Source organism: Salmo salar, chromosome ssa13 (genome assembly GCF_905237065.1).
Source record: "Salmo salar chromosome ssa13, Ssal_v3.1, whole genome shotgun sequence".
NCBI lineage: Eukaryota > Metazoa > Chordata > Actinopteri > Salmoniformes > Salmonidae > Salmo > Salmo salar.
In genome coordinates this window covers 95,002,724-95,018,212 of record NC_059454.1, presented here as the reverse complement: position 1 = coordinate 95,018,212, position 15,489 = coordinate 95,002,724, and the positions used below count along the sequence as shown (strand labels likewise).

Here is a 15,489-nt window from a genome sequence, read left to right as displayed (position 1 = left end):
ATTTTGAGCCTGTAATCGAACCTACAAATGCTGGTGCTCCAGATACTCAACTAGTCTAAAGAAGGACACTTTTATTGCTTCTTTAATTAAAACAGCAGTTTTCAGCTGTGTTAACATAATTGCAAAAGGGTTTTCAAATGTTCAATTAGAAATGATAAACTTGGATTAGCTAACACAACGTGCCATTGGAACACAGGAGTGATGGTTGCTGATCGTGGTCCTCTGTACGCCTATGTAGATATTATATTAAAAATCTGCCGTTTCCAGCTACAATAGTCATTTACAACATTAACAATGTCTACACTGTATTTCTGATCAATTTGATGTTACTTTAATGGACAAAAAATGAGCTTTTCTTTCAAAAACCAGGACATTTCTAAGGGACCCCAAACGTTTGAACGGTTGTGTATATATAGGCCTAGGTACCAAGGTGGATTAGTTGTGGCGACTGACAACATGGATAACAATAAAGACAATGAACTATAATGGTTGAGAAGCACAGCAGCACAGTAGAGGTGTATGTAGCCTTTACTATGTAGAAGGCAAAACACAGTCCATAGCAAGTATATACATTTACATTTTAGTCATTTAGCAGACGCTCTTATCCAGAGCGATTTACAGTAGTGAATGCATACATTTCATACATTTTTAATAGTGCTTAATTTGGGACTCAAAGTACAATCTGTTCGGGAACATAGATACTAACATGTTTTCGCAATGAAACATATATTTCATTAAACTGTTAACAGCCCCTATGCGCGCTGTAGAAAGGAATGAAGGAGATGGAAACACATGGTTGTTAGATATTGTGGATAGCTAAAGGTTGTGTCATCCAATTCATTATGAAAATATAATAAATTCCCTATTACTAGGCTATTTAAAATTGCCCTGCACGATCAATGAACCAACTGCCTGGCCTAGGGCTTTACGTTCTCTCCCAGTCTCGTGGATAGACAGCATAAGACAACCAGTCCGTCCAGTATGCATAATAATACAGTCCACTCTCAGTGACTCGAATTTGTTTAATTTTGGACTATAGTCTAGACCAATTATGTACCAAAAATATCTTAAATCAGTTTTGGTTCGTTTTTTTGCCATGCGTAATATGCGGTAGGCTATGTATGGTATAATGGCACAATCATCATTTTAAATCAGGTTATTTTTTGGGCTTTATCTCATAAGCCTATGCATATGGATGTTTTGAATGAATCATCACCTTAGAAAGTGCTGTCCATTTCGTTTGAAACATCATCCACAATGACAAACCTGCTGTTGAACTTCTTTCTTCAATCTGAGCATCACGTTGAGTTTTAAAAGCATGATACTGTTTTGTTTGCTGGGATTTTCGATTGCATATGCATCAATGCTAGTGGTAGATGCACAATAGAACCCTGACTACCAGGCCATTAGGACCTGGTGGTTGTTAGCAAGTTGGGTACTACCAAAGCAAATCCAACGGTTCCGTGGAATTTTACTGCGGTCATGACTCTTGACTGCCGGTGTGGCGGTAATACGGTCACCGCAACAGCCCTAATCAAAGCTTTCACCTGGATTGACCTGGTCAGGTGTGGTTTGTATACTCGTTGTGTATTGTGTGAGTCTTCTCTATGTATAGGGGTAGGTAGTGTTGTGTTCTGCCTCATTACCACAGTGTCCTGTGTATATGCAGTAGAAACAGCACCTTCCATAGGCCTAGAGTCACTTCAGTAATGTCACTTTAATGATGTTTACATACCTTGCACTGCTCATCCCAGATGTATATACTGTATTTTATACCATATATTGCATCTTATCTATGCCGGTCGGTCATGGCCCATCCATATATTTATATGTACATATTCTTATTCCATCCCTTTACTTATATTTGTGTATTAGGTAGTTTTGTGGAATTGTTAGATTACTTGTTAGATATTACTGCACTGTCGGAACTAGATGCACAAGCATTTTGCTACACTCACAATAACATCTGCTAACCATGTGTATGTGACCGATACAATTTGATTTGATTTAGAGGGAGGGAGGGGCTGGGCCGTATATCTCCCCCAGCAGTGATCCGTCAGCAGAGGAGAGGCCTAATGTCCTATTGATCAGCCCACCTGCTGCCAGGCAGGGGAAGAGTGGGTGTTCCTCCGATTTGTTTGGCCAACGTTTGTGTTCGCCTGCCCCCCCCCTCCCTCCCAGGCAGGTGGTGTCCTTCCTCCCTAGGGTTAAGCCTAGTGATGCATGGTTATATGAATGGATAGAGAGGTTAACTCAGGAAAGCACAGTGCCTCGGCCAAACCTCCAACTGTACCGTTTTCATGGTAGTTATAGCATGCACTGCCGCCATGGCAACGACTTACCAGTCACTGTTGGCATGGTTACAGGTTACAATTCTGTCAAGGGAGAGTGAGAGACAGAAGGAAAAAGGAGAGTGAAAGGAATGGAGCTGCTAGGTGCTTACTGATGAATGTAATAGCAAAGTATGTAGTCAGAGCTTTCCAGCAACCCCCAGTCCCTCCCCTCTCACACCCTCTCCTCTCGCACCCCCTCATCTCCCCTCTCACCCCCTCTCACCCTCTCCTCTCTCACCCCCTCATCTCCCCTCTCACCCCCTCTCACCCTCTCCTCTCTCACCCCCTCATCTCCCCTCTCACCCCCTCATCTCCCCTCTCACCCCCTCCTCTCGCACCCCCTCATCTCCCCTCTCACCCTCTCCTCTCTCACCCCCTCATCTCCCCTCTCACCCCCTCTCACCCTCTCCTCTCGCACCCCCTCATCTCCCCTCTCACCCCCGTCCTCCCCTCCTCTCTCCGCTCACCCCAGTCCCTCTCCCCTCCGTCCTCCCATCCTCTTCCCCTCACCCCTCTCACCCCGCCCTCCTCTCACCCCGCCCTCCTCTCACCCCAGTCCCTCCTCTCCTCTCACCTCAGTCCCTCCTCTCCTCTCACCCCAGTCCCTCCTCTCCTCTCACCCCAGTCCCTCCTCTCCTCTCCTCTCACCCCAGTCCCTCCCCTCCTCTCCTCTCACCCCAGTCCCTCCTCTCACCCCCTCCCTCCTCTCCTCTCACACCAGTCCCTCCTCTCCTCTCACCCCCTCCCTCCTCTCCTCTCACCCCAGTCCCTCCTCTCACCCCCTCCCTCCTCTCCTCTCACCCCAGTCCCTCCTCTCCTCTCACCCCAGTCCCTCCTCTCCTCTCACCCCAGTCCCTCCTCTCCTCTTCACTCTGTGAAGCTCTGTGTTCCTGTGCTGTAGAGAGGTGTGTTTACAGGTGCTTGATGTAGTCACACATTATAGATACTTGCTGATGATCTGAGCTCTCCCAGTATGCAGGAGGTGGACTACTTTAACCCTATCAGTCCTGAGATCCCAGCAAAAACCTGCTTTTCATTTATCTGCTTGTTCAGCCTTCATATTTAGCCTCACAATGAAGTGTTTTACCATGTTCTTTTCAGGACAACCCGAGCTACAACACATATCTATTTGACATAAAGTTGCATTCATGAGTTTTATTGACAAATGTCAATGAAAAAAGGTCTGCCAATGCAGAAACCCCTCTAAAAATGAATTTATTTGAATGGTGTAAGCACAATAATTGTTTGTCCAGTGGGAAATGGATATCCAACTAGTCAGTGACAACTGTTTGGAGTTTGTGACAGCAACTATGTGAGCTTATTACAGCATCAAAGCCACTGTCCTTGGATTCCTATGATCTTGTAATTAGGAGAACGCCTTACCTTTTAACGACTCTTGTGTAGCTTGTGAGTGTCATTTAGCAAAACGTGTGTGTGCTCATGAGTCAGCTTTTCATAGAGCTTTTAATAGTTTGTAGCTGAAGCCATTCAGACGTTTTTGTAAAAAGACCCGGCCCCTTCGGGATCTGCCGTTAATCACAGACAAATGGTTGGTACCAGAACAAATAGACTAATGAAAAGGTACCACCCAGAAGTCTGTAGCTCAAACACACAATGTTTAAAAGGGGTTAGAAGTCCAAATCATGCCGGTGGGGGCTAACTGGGCTAACTGGGCTAACTGCCAGGTAACAATTCAAAGGACATGGACATATAGTACACACAGACACGTATTCGCCAGGTAGCCTAGTGGTTAGAGCATTGGGGCAGTTAACCCACTGTTCCCCGGGCGCTGAAGACGTGGATGTCGATTAAGGCAGCCCCCCGCACCTCTGATTCAGAGGGGTTGGGTTAAATACAGAAGACACATTTCAGTTGAATGCATTCAGTTGTACAACTGACTAGGTATCCCCCTTTCCCTTTCTAACCTAGTGGTTCCAACCTTATTTCAACCATGGCACGCCTTGATGGGATAATAAATTCTGCGGCACACCTAAAATGTCCCTATTCATTTATTTAGTGGTAATGTCCTCCATCTGATCCATACTGCAAATCATCTATTTTCTGTGACAAATATGATATCTTTTTTTTAGCTCCAGTAAAATCGTTATTTTTTTCGTTTTGAACTGAGCTTGAGACGAGCGGTTTTCTACATTGTAAAGGTGCACCCAAGGACACAAAGCTCTGTTGTTTTCTACGGCCGAGGCTGTGCTTCAGCTGAGCCTAATCAGACTTGCCTGTGCTAGTGGTTGTCACATGTAAAATAATACCAATTATTTTGCTCGTGATACGCGCCCCTCAAATGATACAAACAACAACTAGCTGAGCGTACTGGACGTGAAACAATGACACAGATGTAACCATGTACCATCCAGTGTATTATCTGGTGCTGCCAATTCCATCTGCATTCCACAGGTCACGTTTATAAGTGAGTTCAACAAAAAAATCTTCTCTCCATGACTCACTACAGTACTCATCCCCAAGGGCTGGGAGACAAAAGGTTATCCTGCCACATCCATTCTCTCTCTTTATTTCTTTCTCCAGGTCTATCTGGAAATGGAACAGTGCTTTATACCATCACAGATGTCCCTTTCAAACACTTCAAGATTCGGTTTTAAAATGGAAATGCTCTGTGTTATCAGATTGGGGCCGGTGAGACAATATGCTCCAGCAGTTCCTCTAACTATCTGTATCACTTCAGTACTTCATGTTCCGAATTCAAACGGTCCTTCATATCCGTAGGGCCAGTACATTCTTTGAGGAAGGGAGAGGGTATTGAGTGGACTGTGGTAGTGGACTAGACTCTCTAAATGGAAGCCGGTTTGTAATCATTTCCGGTCAGTTGTTTAACAGAGAAAAGCTTTGTGTCTGAAAGCAGATAGAGCATTACGCTGTCTTGTCCATGAGCTATGTTAGTGATTGCAAAGGGAGCGAGAGGGAGCAGTACTTAGTTATTTTTAACAACAGGGTTTGTTATTGTTTATTTCGCAGTAGTGATTGGGTATAAATCCGGTGGGATGCTCTATCTCTCACTAGGCTGACCCCCCCCTCCTCCCTACCTCCCCCTCTCCTTATCTCCTCCTCTCCCCTCCTCCCCCTCTCCTTTCCTCCCACCCCTCTGGGGTGACAGATTGACGGGCGGAGACTAAGCGATTGAGCCCAACCTCAGCTACAGCTGTGTCGCCATGGTGATGCAGCCCTGTGCTGCATTGAATTTGTAATATTCCTGGGGCGAGACACATAACCCAATAAAAACAAACTGGCAGACAAGGGAAAACTGTTAATGAAAAATGCAGCTTTTAGTGCAGACGAAACAGAGTGAAAGAAAGCATTCTGTCAGCATGGTGTGTGAATCCTACCAACACGTTATAGAATAATGGCATGTTGTAACTATGTTGTAAAATAGTCTAGTCTCTGGTCAAGCCAGTGGTATGGGATGCATGTAAAATACTGACATCATAAACTGTCTTTTGGGTGAATTTCAGTGAGTTTATTTTGTAGATAGCTTTTTTGTTGTTATCAGGCTTTCATATAATGGCAGATTTTTTTCCCTTGTAAAATAAGGACGTGCATGATACTGCTTTCCAGTTCTGAGGTTCTACAATGGCTTTTGTTGTTCTATAGCAGTTTTGTACTGAGATCCACAAAATGACTGTAAGCGTCTGCTAAATGGCGTATTAATATGTATGATTCACAGCTGTCATGTTGAAGAGAGGTCTAGTGTTGCATCCTATGATTACTAACATACAACAGCTCTGCTTTGCCACGTTTGACAGGGACGGGACTGGAAGGATTCATCCTTCCTGTCCCCCGTCCCAGCCTCCCGTCCCCCGTCCCAGCCTCCCGTCCCCCGTCCCAGCCTCCCGTCTCCCGTCCCAGCCTCCCGTCTCCCGTCCCAGCCTCCCGTCTCCCGTCCCAGCCTCCCGTCTCCCGTCCCAGCCTCTTGTCCCCCGTCCCAGCCTCTTGTCCCCCGTCCCAGCCTCTAACCCCCGTCCCAGCCTCCAGTCCCCCGTCCCAGCCTCTTGTCCCAGCCTCTTGTCCCCGTCCCAGCCTCTTGTCCCCCGTCCCAGCCTCTTGTCCCCCGTCCCAGCCTCTTGTCCCCCGTCCCAGCTTCTTGTCCCCCGTCCCAGCCTCTTGTCCCCGTCCCAGCCTCTTGTCCCCCGTCCCAGCCTCTTGTCCCCCGTCCCAGCCTCCCGTCCCCGTCCCAGCCTCCCGTCCCCCGTCCCAGCCTCCCGTCCCCCGTCCCAGCCTCTTGTCCCCCGTGCCAGCACCCTGTCCCCCATCCCAGCACCATGTCTCAGCCCCCTGTCCCAGCACCCTGTCCCCCTGTCCCAGCCCCCTTTCCCCCGTCCCATCCCAGCCCCCTGTCCCAGCACCCTGTCCCCCTGTCCCAGCCCCCTGCTCCCCTGGTATTGCTCAAATGTCATAGAAATGTTATGGTTTCTAATGTCAGTCTCCTGCACCTCTCACCCGACCTTCTGTCTCGAAAGGTTCTAGTGCAGACGCGCTGTTCTGTTCCCAACAACTTATTCAAATGATTAAAAACACCTAAAAGTCTCAATCAAATATACCTGCTCAATTGAATTTGACATTTTAGATTGAAATCTGCAATGACTTCTTCTAGCTTGGAATACCGACATGATGCTATCATTTTTGTGTTTTTGTTTTCCTTTTTTTGTTCTGTTTTACTTGTGGTTCTGGCGACATTGTCTATCAGTCGACATCTCAAAAAATGCTGGTAAGTTATTTTCAAACAGCTCTAAGATTGATGCACTCCTTTTGATTTCTTTTCTGGGGGGTTTCGGTTTATGATTTTTTTTCAGTTTAGCTGACTCCTTGTGCACATTTTGGGACCTTGGCCTTCTTGTTGGTCACATTTCATCCACCCACCAAACCTCCCATTGCTTCCTGGGTTAAGGTTATGATTTGGGGTGGAGGGGAGTTTGGGTCAGGATAAAGAACACTGGGATACGAACCCTCTTCTGTAGGAGGTGTTCCTGATTTCACCTTATTGCCTGCTTATTACCGGGGCCAACATACTTCCCCTGTATGTTGGCCCCTGTAATGCCATACTGGGACCTCACCCTGCCATACTATAGCTTGTCACACCTGTTATCCTTGTTTTGGACTTGGGTCATTGTCTACTTTCGCTGTTGTAATTATAATGTGCATGTTATGAAGGTTTGTTTTTTGTTTTTTGCATTTTGGTAATATTGTCCAGACCAGATAAGAGTTGTAAATTATCTATGGGTGGACAATTTACACAGTTCCTTATTAATTGTGGAAAGCAGGAAAATGTTATGCACTCTTCATTGGCACGTTTTGTCTCTTTATTTTGTTCATTATTCTCCAGTCACATACTTTTTCATCACCTAGAAAGTATATCTGAAGGGGGTGAGGTCCACTCTTTTTTGTGGTACCTCTTTATTCACTGTCTGGCTGTGACAATTTTATTTAGTCTCTCATATCCACTCAACGCACGGTCGCTAGACTAACTCCTGTCTCTGAGTTCCAGTGATGCTCCACTAGTCATCTGTGTGTTCTGTTGATAGAACTCCACTACTCCTGTCTCTGAGTTCCAGTGATGCTCCACTAGTCATCTGTGTGTTCTGTTGATAGAACTCCACTACTGCTGTCTCTGAGTTCCAGTGATGCTCCACTAGTCATCTGTGTGTTCTGTTGATAGAACTCCACTACTGCTGTCTCTGAGTTCCAGTGATGCTCCACTAGTCATCTGTGTGTTCTGTTGATAGAACTCCACTACTGCTGTCTCTGAGTTCCAGTGATGCTCCACTAGTCATCTGTGTGTTCTGTTGATAGAACTCCACTACTGCTGTCTCTGAGTTCCAGTGATGCTCCACTATTCATCTGTGTGTTCTGTTGATAGAACTCCACTACTGCTGTCTCTGAGTTCCAGTGATGCTCCACTAGTCATCTGTGTGTTCTGTTGATAGAACTCCACTACTGCTGTCTCTGAGTTCCAGTGATGCTCCACTATTCATCTGTGTGTTCTGTTGATAGAACTCCACTACTGCTGTCTCTGAGTTCCAGTGATGCTCCACTAGTCATCTGTGTGTTCTGTTGATAGAACTCCACTACTGCTGTCTCTGAGTTCCAGTGATGCTCCACTAGTCATCTGTGTGTTCTGTTGATAGAACTCCACTACTGCTGTCTCTGAGTTCCAGTGATGCTCCACTATTCATCTGTGTGTTCTGTTGATAGAACTCCACTACTGCTGTCTCTGAGTTCCAGTGATGCTCCACTAGTCATCTGTGTGTTCTGTTGATAGAACTCCACTACTGCTGTCTCTGAGTTCCAGTGATGCTCCACTAGTCATCTGTGTGTTCTGTTGATAGAACTCCACTACTCCTGTCTCTGAGTTCCAGTGATGCTCCACTAGTCATCTGTGTGTTCTGTTGATAGAACTCCACTACTCCTGTCTCTGAGTTCCAGTGATGCTCCACTAGTCATCTGTGTGTTCTGTTGATAGAACTCCACTACTCCTGTCTCTGAGTTCCAGTGATGCTCCACTAGTCATCTGTGTGTTCTGTTGATAGAACTCCACTACTGCTGTCTCTGAGTTCCAGTGATGCTCCACTATTCATCTGTGTGTTCTGTTGATAGAACTCCACTACTGCTGTCTCTGAGTTCCAGTGATGCTCCACTAGTCATCTGTGTGTTCTGTTGATAGAACTCCACTACTGCTGTCTCTGAGTTCCAGTGATGCTCCACTAGTCATCTGTGTGTTCTGTTGATAGAACTCCACTACTGCTGTCTCTGAGTTCCAGTGATGCTCCACTAGTCATCTGTGTGTTCTGTTGATAGAACTCCACTACTGCTGTCTCTGAGTTCCAGTGATGCTCCACTAGTCATCTGTGTGTTCTGTTGATAGAACTCCACTACTGCTGTCTCTGAGTTCCAGTGATGCTCCACTAGTCATCTGTGTGTTCTGTTGATAGAACTCCACTACTGCTGTCTCTGCCATGAAGCTTTTCCTTTGAGCTCCTCCTTAAGTTTGTTGTTTTGTCTGCGTTTGCTTGAAATCAGCCACTGCCTCTTCACAACAAACGTAGCTAGCTAAATTTCATGATTTACCAGAATCACAGTTGTAGGACAGCCCAACAAACTGGCACCAAAGCACCAATTGTCTGTCTTGTTTTGGCAGCAGCCATTGTTCTAGCGCTTCACTACTTGGCTGTTGACTCTAACCTGTCGAGCACTCTGCTCAATGCAGAAACAGCTGAGAGAGGCTTTCACATGGCTGCTACGAGTGAAGCCATTGATTCACATTTTTGGTCCAGCTTGAGTTGGCAGTTCCCTAATTACACTAATTATTTTAAATGAGGTCATGTAAGCTATTTGACTATTCAGTGGGAAGACAGAGTCTGTGAGATGAGATAAACATAACTTAGGTTATAACACACACACACACACACACACACACACACAGCCTCCTTCTGGAAAACAATAACGAAAGACAAGTGAGTAAATGTGAAAGGATATATAAACAGTGTAATCATATATCCCAGGCTAGCCCACTGGGGTTTCACCTGAAGTCTTAACTATAATGATCACAATGATATTTCCTCCCAGATCAGCTCTTTATGTTGCTGACTCTCTGGTTCTGAGCTCATTGTAGTTCTGTTTCAGTGAACCTCCTCCTGATAAACGTTCCATCCTCCTGAGTCCATTCCTCCCTCTCTGGGATCTCCCATCAACCTCTCTCCCCAGAGACACACACACAGGCTACCACTGAGGAGCGGTGCTACGGTGCTGTAGGTGTGGTCATGGGCATCCACCTCCTGCTCTTGCCCAGTAGGGGGTGTTTTGTCAGGTAGAAAGTGTCGTCTCAGATTTCCTCGTCTTATTCTGATCATTCCCTCTCTCTTTTCTCCTCTGTAGTCCACCCCTCTCCACCTGGCAGCAGGGTACAACCGGGTCAGAATAGTACAGCTCCTACTACAGCACGGTGCCGACGTACATGCAAAGGACAAAGGGTAAGTGTGTTTGTTGTTTGCCATGTGTCGTGTCCCCCCCCCCCTCCCCAATGTTTTTGAAATGTTGAGTTCACACTTCATTGACCTCCTTACCTAACTAACTGAGCTGTTCATTACACAGATATACAAAGTCTGTTTTGTATGTGAACTAATGTTGCCTATGTGTGCTTCTCACCCTCAGGGGTCTGGTTCCTCTCCATAATGCCTGTTCCTATGGTCACTACGAAGTGACAGAACTGCTGCTGAAGGTAAGAAATGGCGCATTTCTCCTCGTCTCTGCTTTGTGTGTGCACTGGCATGCTTGTTATGGTGTGGCTGTGGAACTCAGTTTGTAGAGCATGATGCTTGCAACACCAGGACAGTGGGTTTGATTCCTGGGACCATCCATACTTAAAATGTATGCACGCGTGACTGTAAGTTGCTTTGGATAAAAGCGTCTGTTAAATGGCATATATTATGAAAGGGAGAATCCTTTAGCTCAGAGGCTATAGAGCCCTCAAATTAAACTCTGGACCACGAAGCCAGTTCCACTGCTTTTTTTCTCCATTGTTCCCCTCAAACCAGGGACTGATTTTAGCCCTCATAATCAGGTAGAACAGAAAACCAGCAGGCTCCGGACCTCGTAGGGTAAGAGTTGAATACCTCTTGTATAGAGGGTCCTGAGAAAGCTGTTATTTTATCAGGTGTTTTCAGAGGGATTCGTAGCAGCTCTGTCACTGTCTGAAAAACCTGTCTGGGTTCCTTTGACAGAACACTCAGACTTTTTTCACTTCCTGTCTGAGTTGGTCTTTAAGCTGAAGTCTCAGGACTGACTGGCTAGTCTACGGGAAGCCCTCATCACTCACCTGATGTTTGATGTCAGATATCACGTCAGTGCTGAGGTAACACCTGAGTCGTGACCTCAGCGAAATCTTTGCTCTTAATGTCACCTACCTGCCACTTTCTTTCCTTTACAATATCGATTGTGTCTAACACCCCTCTCTGTTTCCTGTAGCATGGAGCGTGTGTGAACGCCATGGACCTGTGGCAGTTCACCCCTCTCCACGAAGCTGCCTCCAAGAACCGCGTGGAGGTGTGTTCTCTGCTGCTGAGCCACGGGGCCGACCCCTCCCTGGTCAACTGTCACGGGAAGAGTGCTGTGGACATGGCCCCCACCCCAGAGCTCAAAGAGAGACTCACCTGTGAGAACAGCATCTTCTCTCACACACACACACACAAACACATGCACTGTCACACAGGACCACACAATACACTCACATGCATACAAACATGGTCACAGTGGTATTATAGTTTGTCCCTCCAATAAAATGTTTTGGGTTGTGTGTGTAACTGTTTGGATGACATCGTCTTTCTCTCCACCCTGTGTGTGTTGTGTAGATGAGTTTAAGGGTCACTCTCTGCTCCAGGCAGCGCGGGAGGCAGACATGGCCAAGGCCAAGAAGACCCTTGCTCTAGAGATCATCAACTTCAAACACCCACAGACCCACGAGACGGCACTGGTGAGACACACAAACACCCCCCCACACACACACACACACACTACACACCACACAGGGCTACAGTGTTAAATGAACTCCTCTTATGTTGCAGCACTGTTCAGTGGCCTCTCCTCACCCCAAGCGGAAGCAGGTCACAGAGCTGCTGTTACGTAAAGGTGCCAACGTCAACGAGAAGAACAAGGAGTGAGTGTCTTCCTGTTTACCTGACCTCTGTCTGACCTCATCCCCTAACCACTTATGTCATGACTATGTGGACTCAAACCTGTGGGTGCATGTGTGCGTTTTGTCGCTGCAGCTTCATGACTCCCCTCCACGTGGCTGCTGAGAGGGCACACAATGACATCATGGAGGTGTTGCAGAAACATGGAGCAAAGGTACATCCATCCCTTCACCCATCCATCCCTTCACCATCCATCCCTTCACCCATCCTCACCCATCCATCCCTTCACCCATCCATCCCTTCACCATCCATCCCTTCACCATCCATCCCTTCACCCATCCTCACCCATCCATCCCTTCACCCATCCATCCCTTCACCATCCATCCCTTCACCCATCCTCACCCATCCATCCCTTCACCCATCCATCCCTTCACCATCCATCCCTTCACCCATCCTCACCCATCCATCCCTTCACCCATCCTCACCCATCCATCCCTTCACCCATCCTCACCCATCCATCCCTTCACCCATCCATCCCTTCACCCATCCTCACCCATCCATCCCTTCACCCATCCTCACCGATCCATCCCTTCACCCATCCTCACCCATCCATCCCTTCTCCTATCCTCACCCATCCATCCCTTCTCCTATCCTCACCCATCCATCCCTTATCCTATCTTCACCCATCCATCCCTTCACCCATCCTCACCCATCCATCCCTTCACCCATCCTCACCCATCCATCCCTTCACCCATCCTCACCCATCCATCCCTTCTCCTATCCTCACCCATCCATCCATCCCTTCACCCAGCCTCACCCATCCATCCATCCCTTCAGCCATCCTCACCCATCCATCCCTTCAGCCATCCTCACCCATCCATCCCTTCACCCATCCTCACCCATCCATCCCTTCAGCCATCCTCACCCATCCATCCCTTCACCCATCCTCACCCATCCATCCCTTCACCCATCCTCACCCATCCATCCCTTCACCCATCCTCACCCATCCATCCATCCCTTCACCCAGCCTCACCCATCCATCCATCCCTTCACCCAGCCTCACCCATCCATCCATCCCTTCAGCCATCCTCACCCATCCATCCCTTCAGCCATCCTCACCCATCCATCCCTTCACCCATCCTCACCCATCCATCCCTTCAGCCATCCTCACCCATCCATCCCTTCACCCATCCTCACCCATCCATCCCTTCACCCATCCTCACCCATCCATCCCTTCACCCATCCTCACCCATCCATCCATCCCTTCACCCAGCCTCACCCATCCATCCATCCCTTCACCCAGCCTCACCCATCCATCCATCCCTTCAGCCATCCTCACCCATCCATCCCTTCACCCATCCATCCATCTCCTCACCCATCCATCCCTTCACCATCCATCCCTTCACCCATCCTCACCCATCCATCCCTTCACCCATCCATCCCTTCACCATCCATCCCTTCACCATCCATCCCTTCACCCATCCTCACCCATCCATCCCTTCACCATCCATCCCTTCACCCATCCTCACCCATCCATCCCTTCACCCATCCCATCCATCCCTTCACCATCCATCCCTTCACCATCCATCCCTTCACCCATCCTCACCCATCCATCCCTTCACCCATCCTCACCCATCCATCCCTTCACCCATCCATCCCTTCACCATCCTCACCCATCCATCCCTTCACCCATCCTCACCCATCCATCCCTTCACCCATCCATCCCTTCACCATCCATCCCTTCACCCATCCTCACCCATCCATCCCTTCACCCATCCTCACCCATCCTCACCCATCCATCCCTTCACCCATCCATCCCTTCACCCATCCATCCCTTCTCCTATCCTCACCCATCCATCCCTTCACCCATCCTCACCCATCCATCCCTTCTCCCATCCTCACCCATCCATCCCTTCTCCTATCCTCACCCATCCATCCCTTCTCCTATCCTCAACCATCCATCCCTTCTCCTATCCTCACCCATCCATCCCTTCTCCTATCCTCAACCATCCATCCCTTCTCTTATTCTCACCCATCCATCCCTTCTCCTATCCTCAACCATCCATCCCTTCTCCTATCCTCAACCATCCATCCCTTCTCCTATCCTCAACCATCCATCCCTTCTCCTATCCTCAACCATCCATCCATCCCTTCACCTATCCTCACCCATCCATCCCTTCACCTATCCTCACCCATCCATCCCTTCACCCATCCATCCCTTCACCCATCCATCCCTTCTCCTATCCTCACCCATCCATCCCTTCACCCATCCTCACCCATCCATCCCTTCACCCATCCTCACCCATCCTCACCCATCCATCCCTTCACCCATCCTCACCCATCCATCCCTTCTCCTATCCTCACCCATCCATCCCTTCTCCTATCCTCACCCATCCATCCCTTCTCCTATCCTCACCCATCCATCCCTTCTCCTATCCTCAACCATCCATCCCTTCTCCTATCCTCAACCATCCATCCCTTCTCCTATCCTCACCCATCCATTCCTTCTCCTATCTTCACCCATCCATCCATTCACCCATCCTCACCCATCCATCCCTTCACCCATCCTCACCCATCCATCCCTTCACCCATCCTCACCCATCCATCCCTTCTCCTATCCTCACCCATCCATCCATCCCTTCACCCATCCATCCATCTCCTCACCCATCCATCCCTTCACCCATCCTCACCCATCCATCCCTTCAGCCATCCATCCCTTCAGCCATCCATCCATCCCTTCACCCATCCTCTCTACTGGTCTTTCTACTTGTATCAGCAAAGACGGGCAGGTTCAATGCAAACACCTAATCCGAGTGTAAATCTGAGGCCATTTGATTGAACCCAGACCCTGGGAGGCATGATGTTTCTCTAACTAACTACCCAAAGACAGAGAGATCTGTCTTCCCAGTGTCGGGTGGCAGTCTGAAGTCACCTGTTTTGGAGCTGAATCGCGTATAGTATTACTTAACGCACCAACAGTCCGGACAGCGGGAAAAGACTGTCTGGTTCTGAGAGCTCCATCAGATAAGAATGACCTAATGGATGGAGTGTTCAGAGCCTGCCATTCCCCCCTGAAGATCTCACCTTAACAGGCTGTCCTTCTCTGATGCAGGCCTGGGGCAAGACACACACCAGGTGTACGCTGTTTAAAGCCAGACAGCCACTAAAGAGAATCCTCTTGATATCTTTCCTTGATAGATTTATTTCAATAGTGTCAGTGTTGTATGTTTTATATTGCTTTCTAAAGAAACACGGCCGAGACAGACATAACAGAGGCTCTTTGGTGCTTTTGACAGCAGCATTCGTTGAGCAGCTATCCAGAAAAGAGAAGCCTCTACACACAGTGGTACTTTAACTGTCATGTCTGGCTTGTCCTTTCAAAGTCATGAGTGCAGGTAGCGATCCCCCACAGAGACCCAGCACCAGTTAGCTGGGTAGGGAGCATGACAGGGGGTACAGACATCCAAAGTAAACAGTATTCACCTCAGCCATCCATCCCTTCA

General features: G+C 48.0%; 1 protein-coding gene across 2 annotated transcripts in view; it reads left to right on the top strand.

The window, feature by feature from the left end:
• The window catches only part of LOC106568241 (poly [ADP-ribose] polymerase tankyrase-1), a 153,513-nt gene that overhangs the window by 109,404 nt on the left and 28,620 nt on the right, over positions 1–15,489 (top strand). The window contains exons 6-12 of one of the 2 annotated variants that reach the window (XM_045692440.1): positions 7,048–7,068; positions 10,233–10,327; positions 10,509–10,575; positions 11,322–11,508; positions 11,705–11,826; positions 11,918–12,009; positions 12,122–12,200. In XM_045692440.1, the coding sequence (XP_045548396.1) occupies positions 7,048–7,068; positions 10,233–10,327; positions 10,509–10,575; positions 11,322–11,508; positions 11,705–11,826; positions 11,918–12,009; positions 12,122–12,200 (663 nt within the window). The remainder of the gene's footprint in view (positions 1–7,047; positions 7,069–10,232; positions 10,328–10,508; positions 10,576–11,321; positions 11,509–11,704; positions 11,827–11,917; positions 12,010–12,121; positions 12,201–15,489) is intronic. The other variant, XM_045692441.1, reaches the window with a different exon arrangement.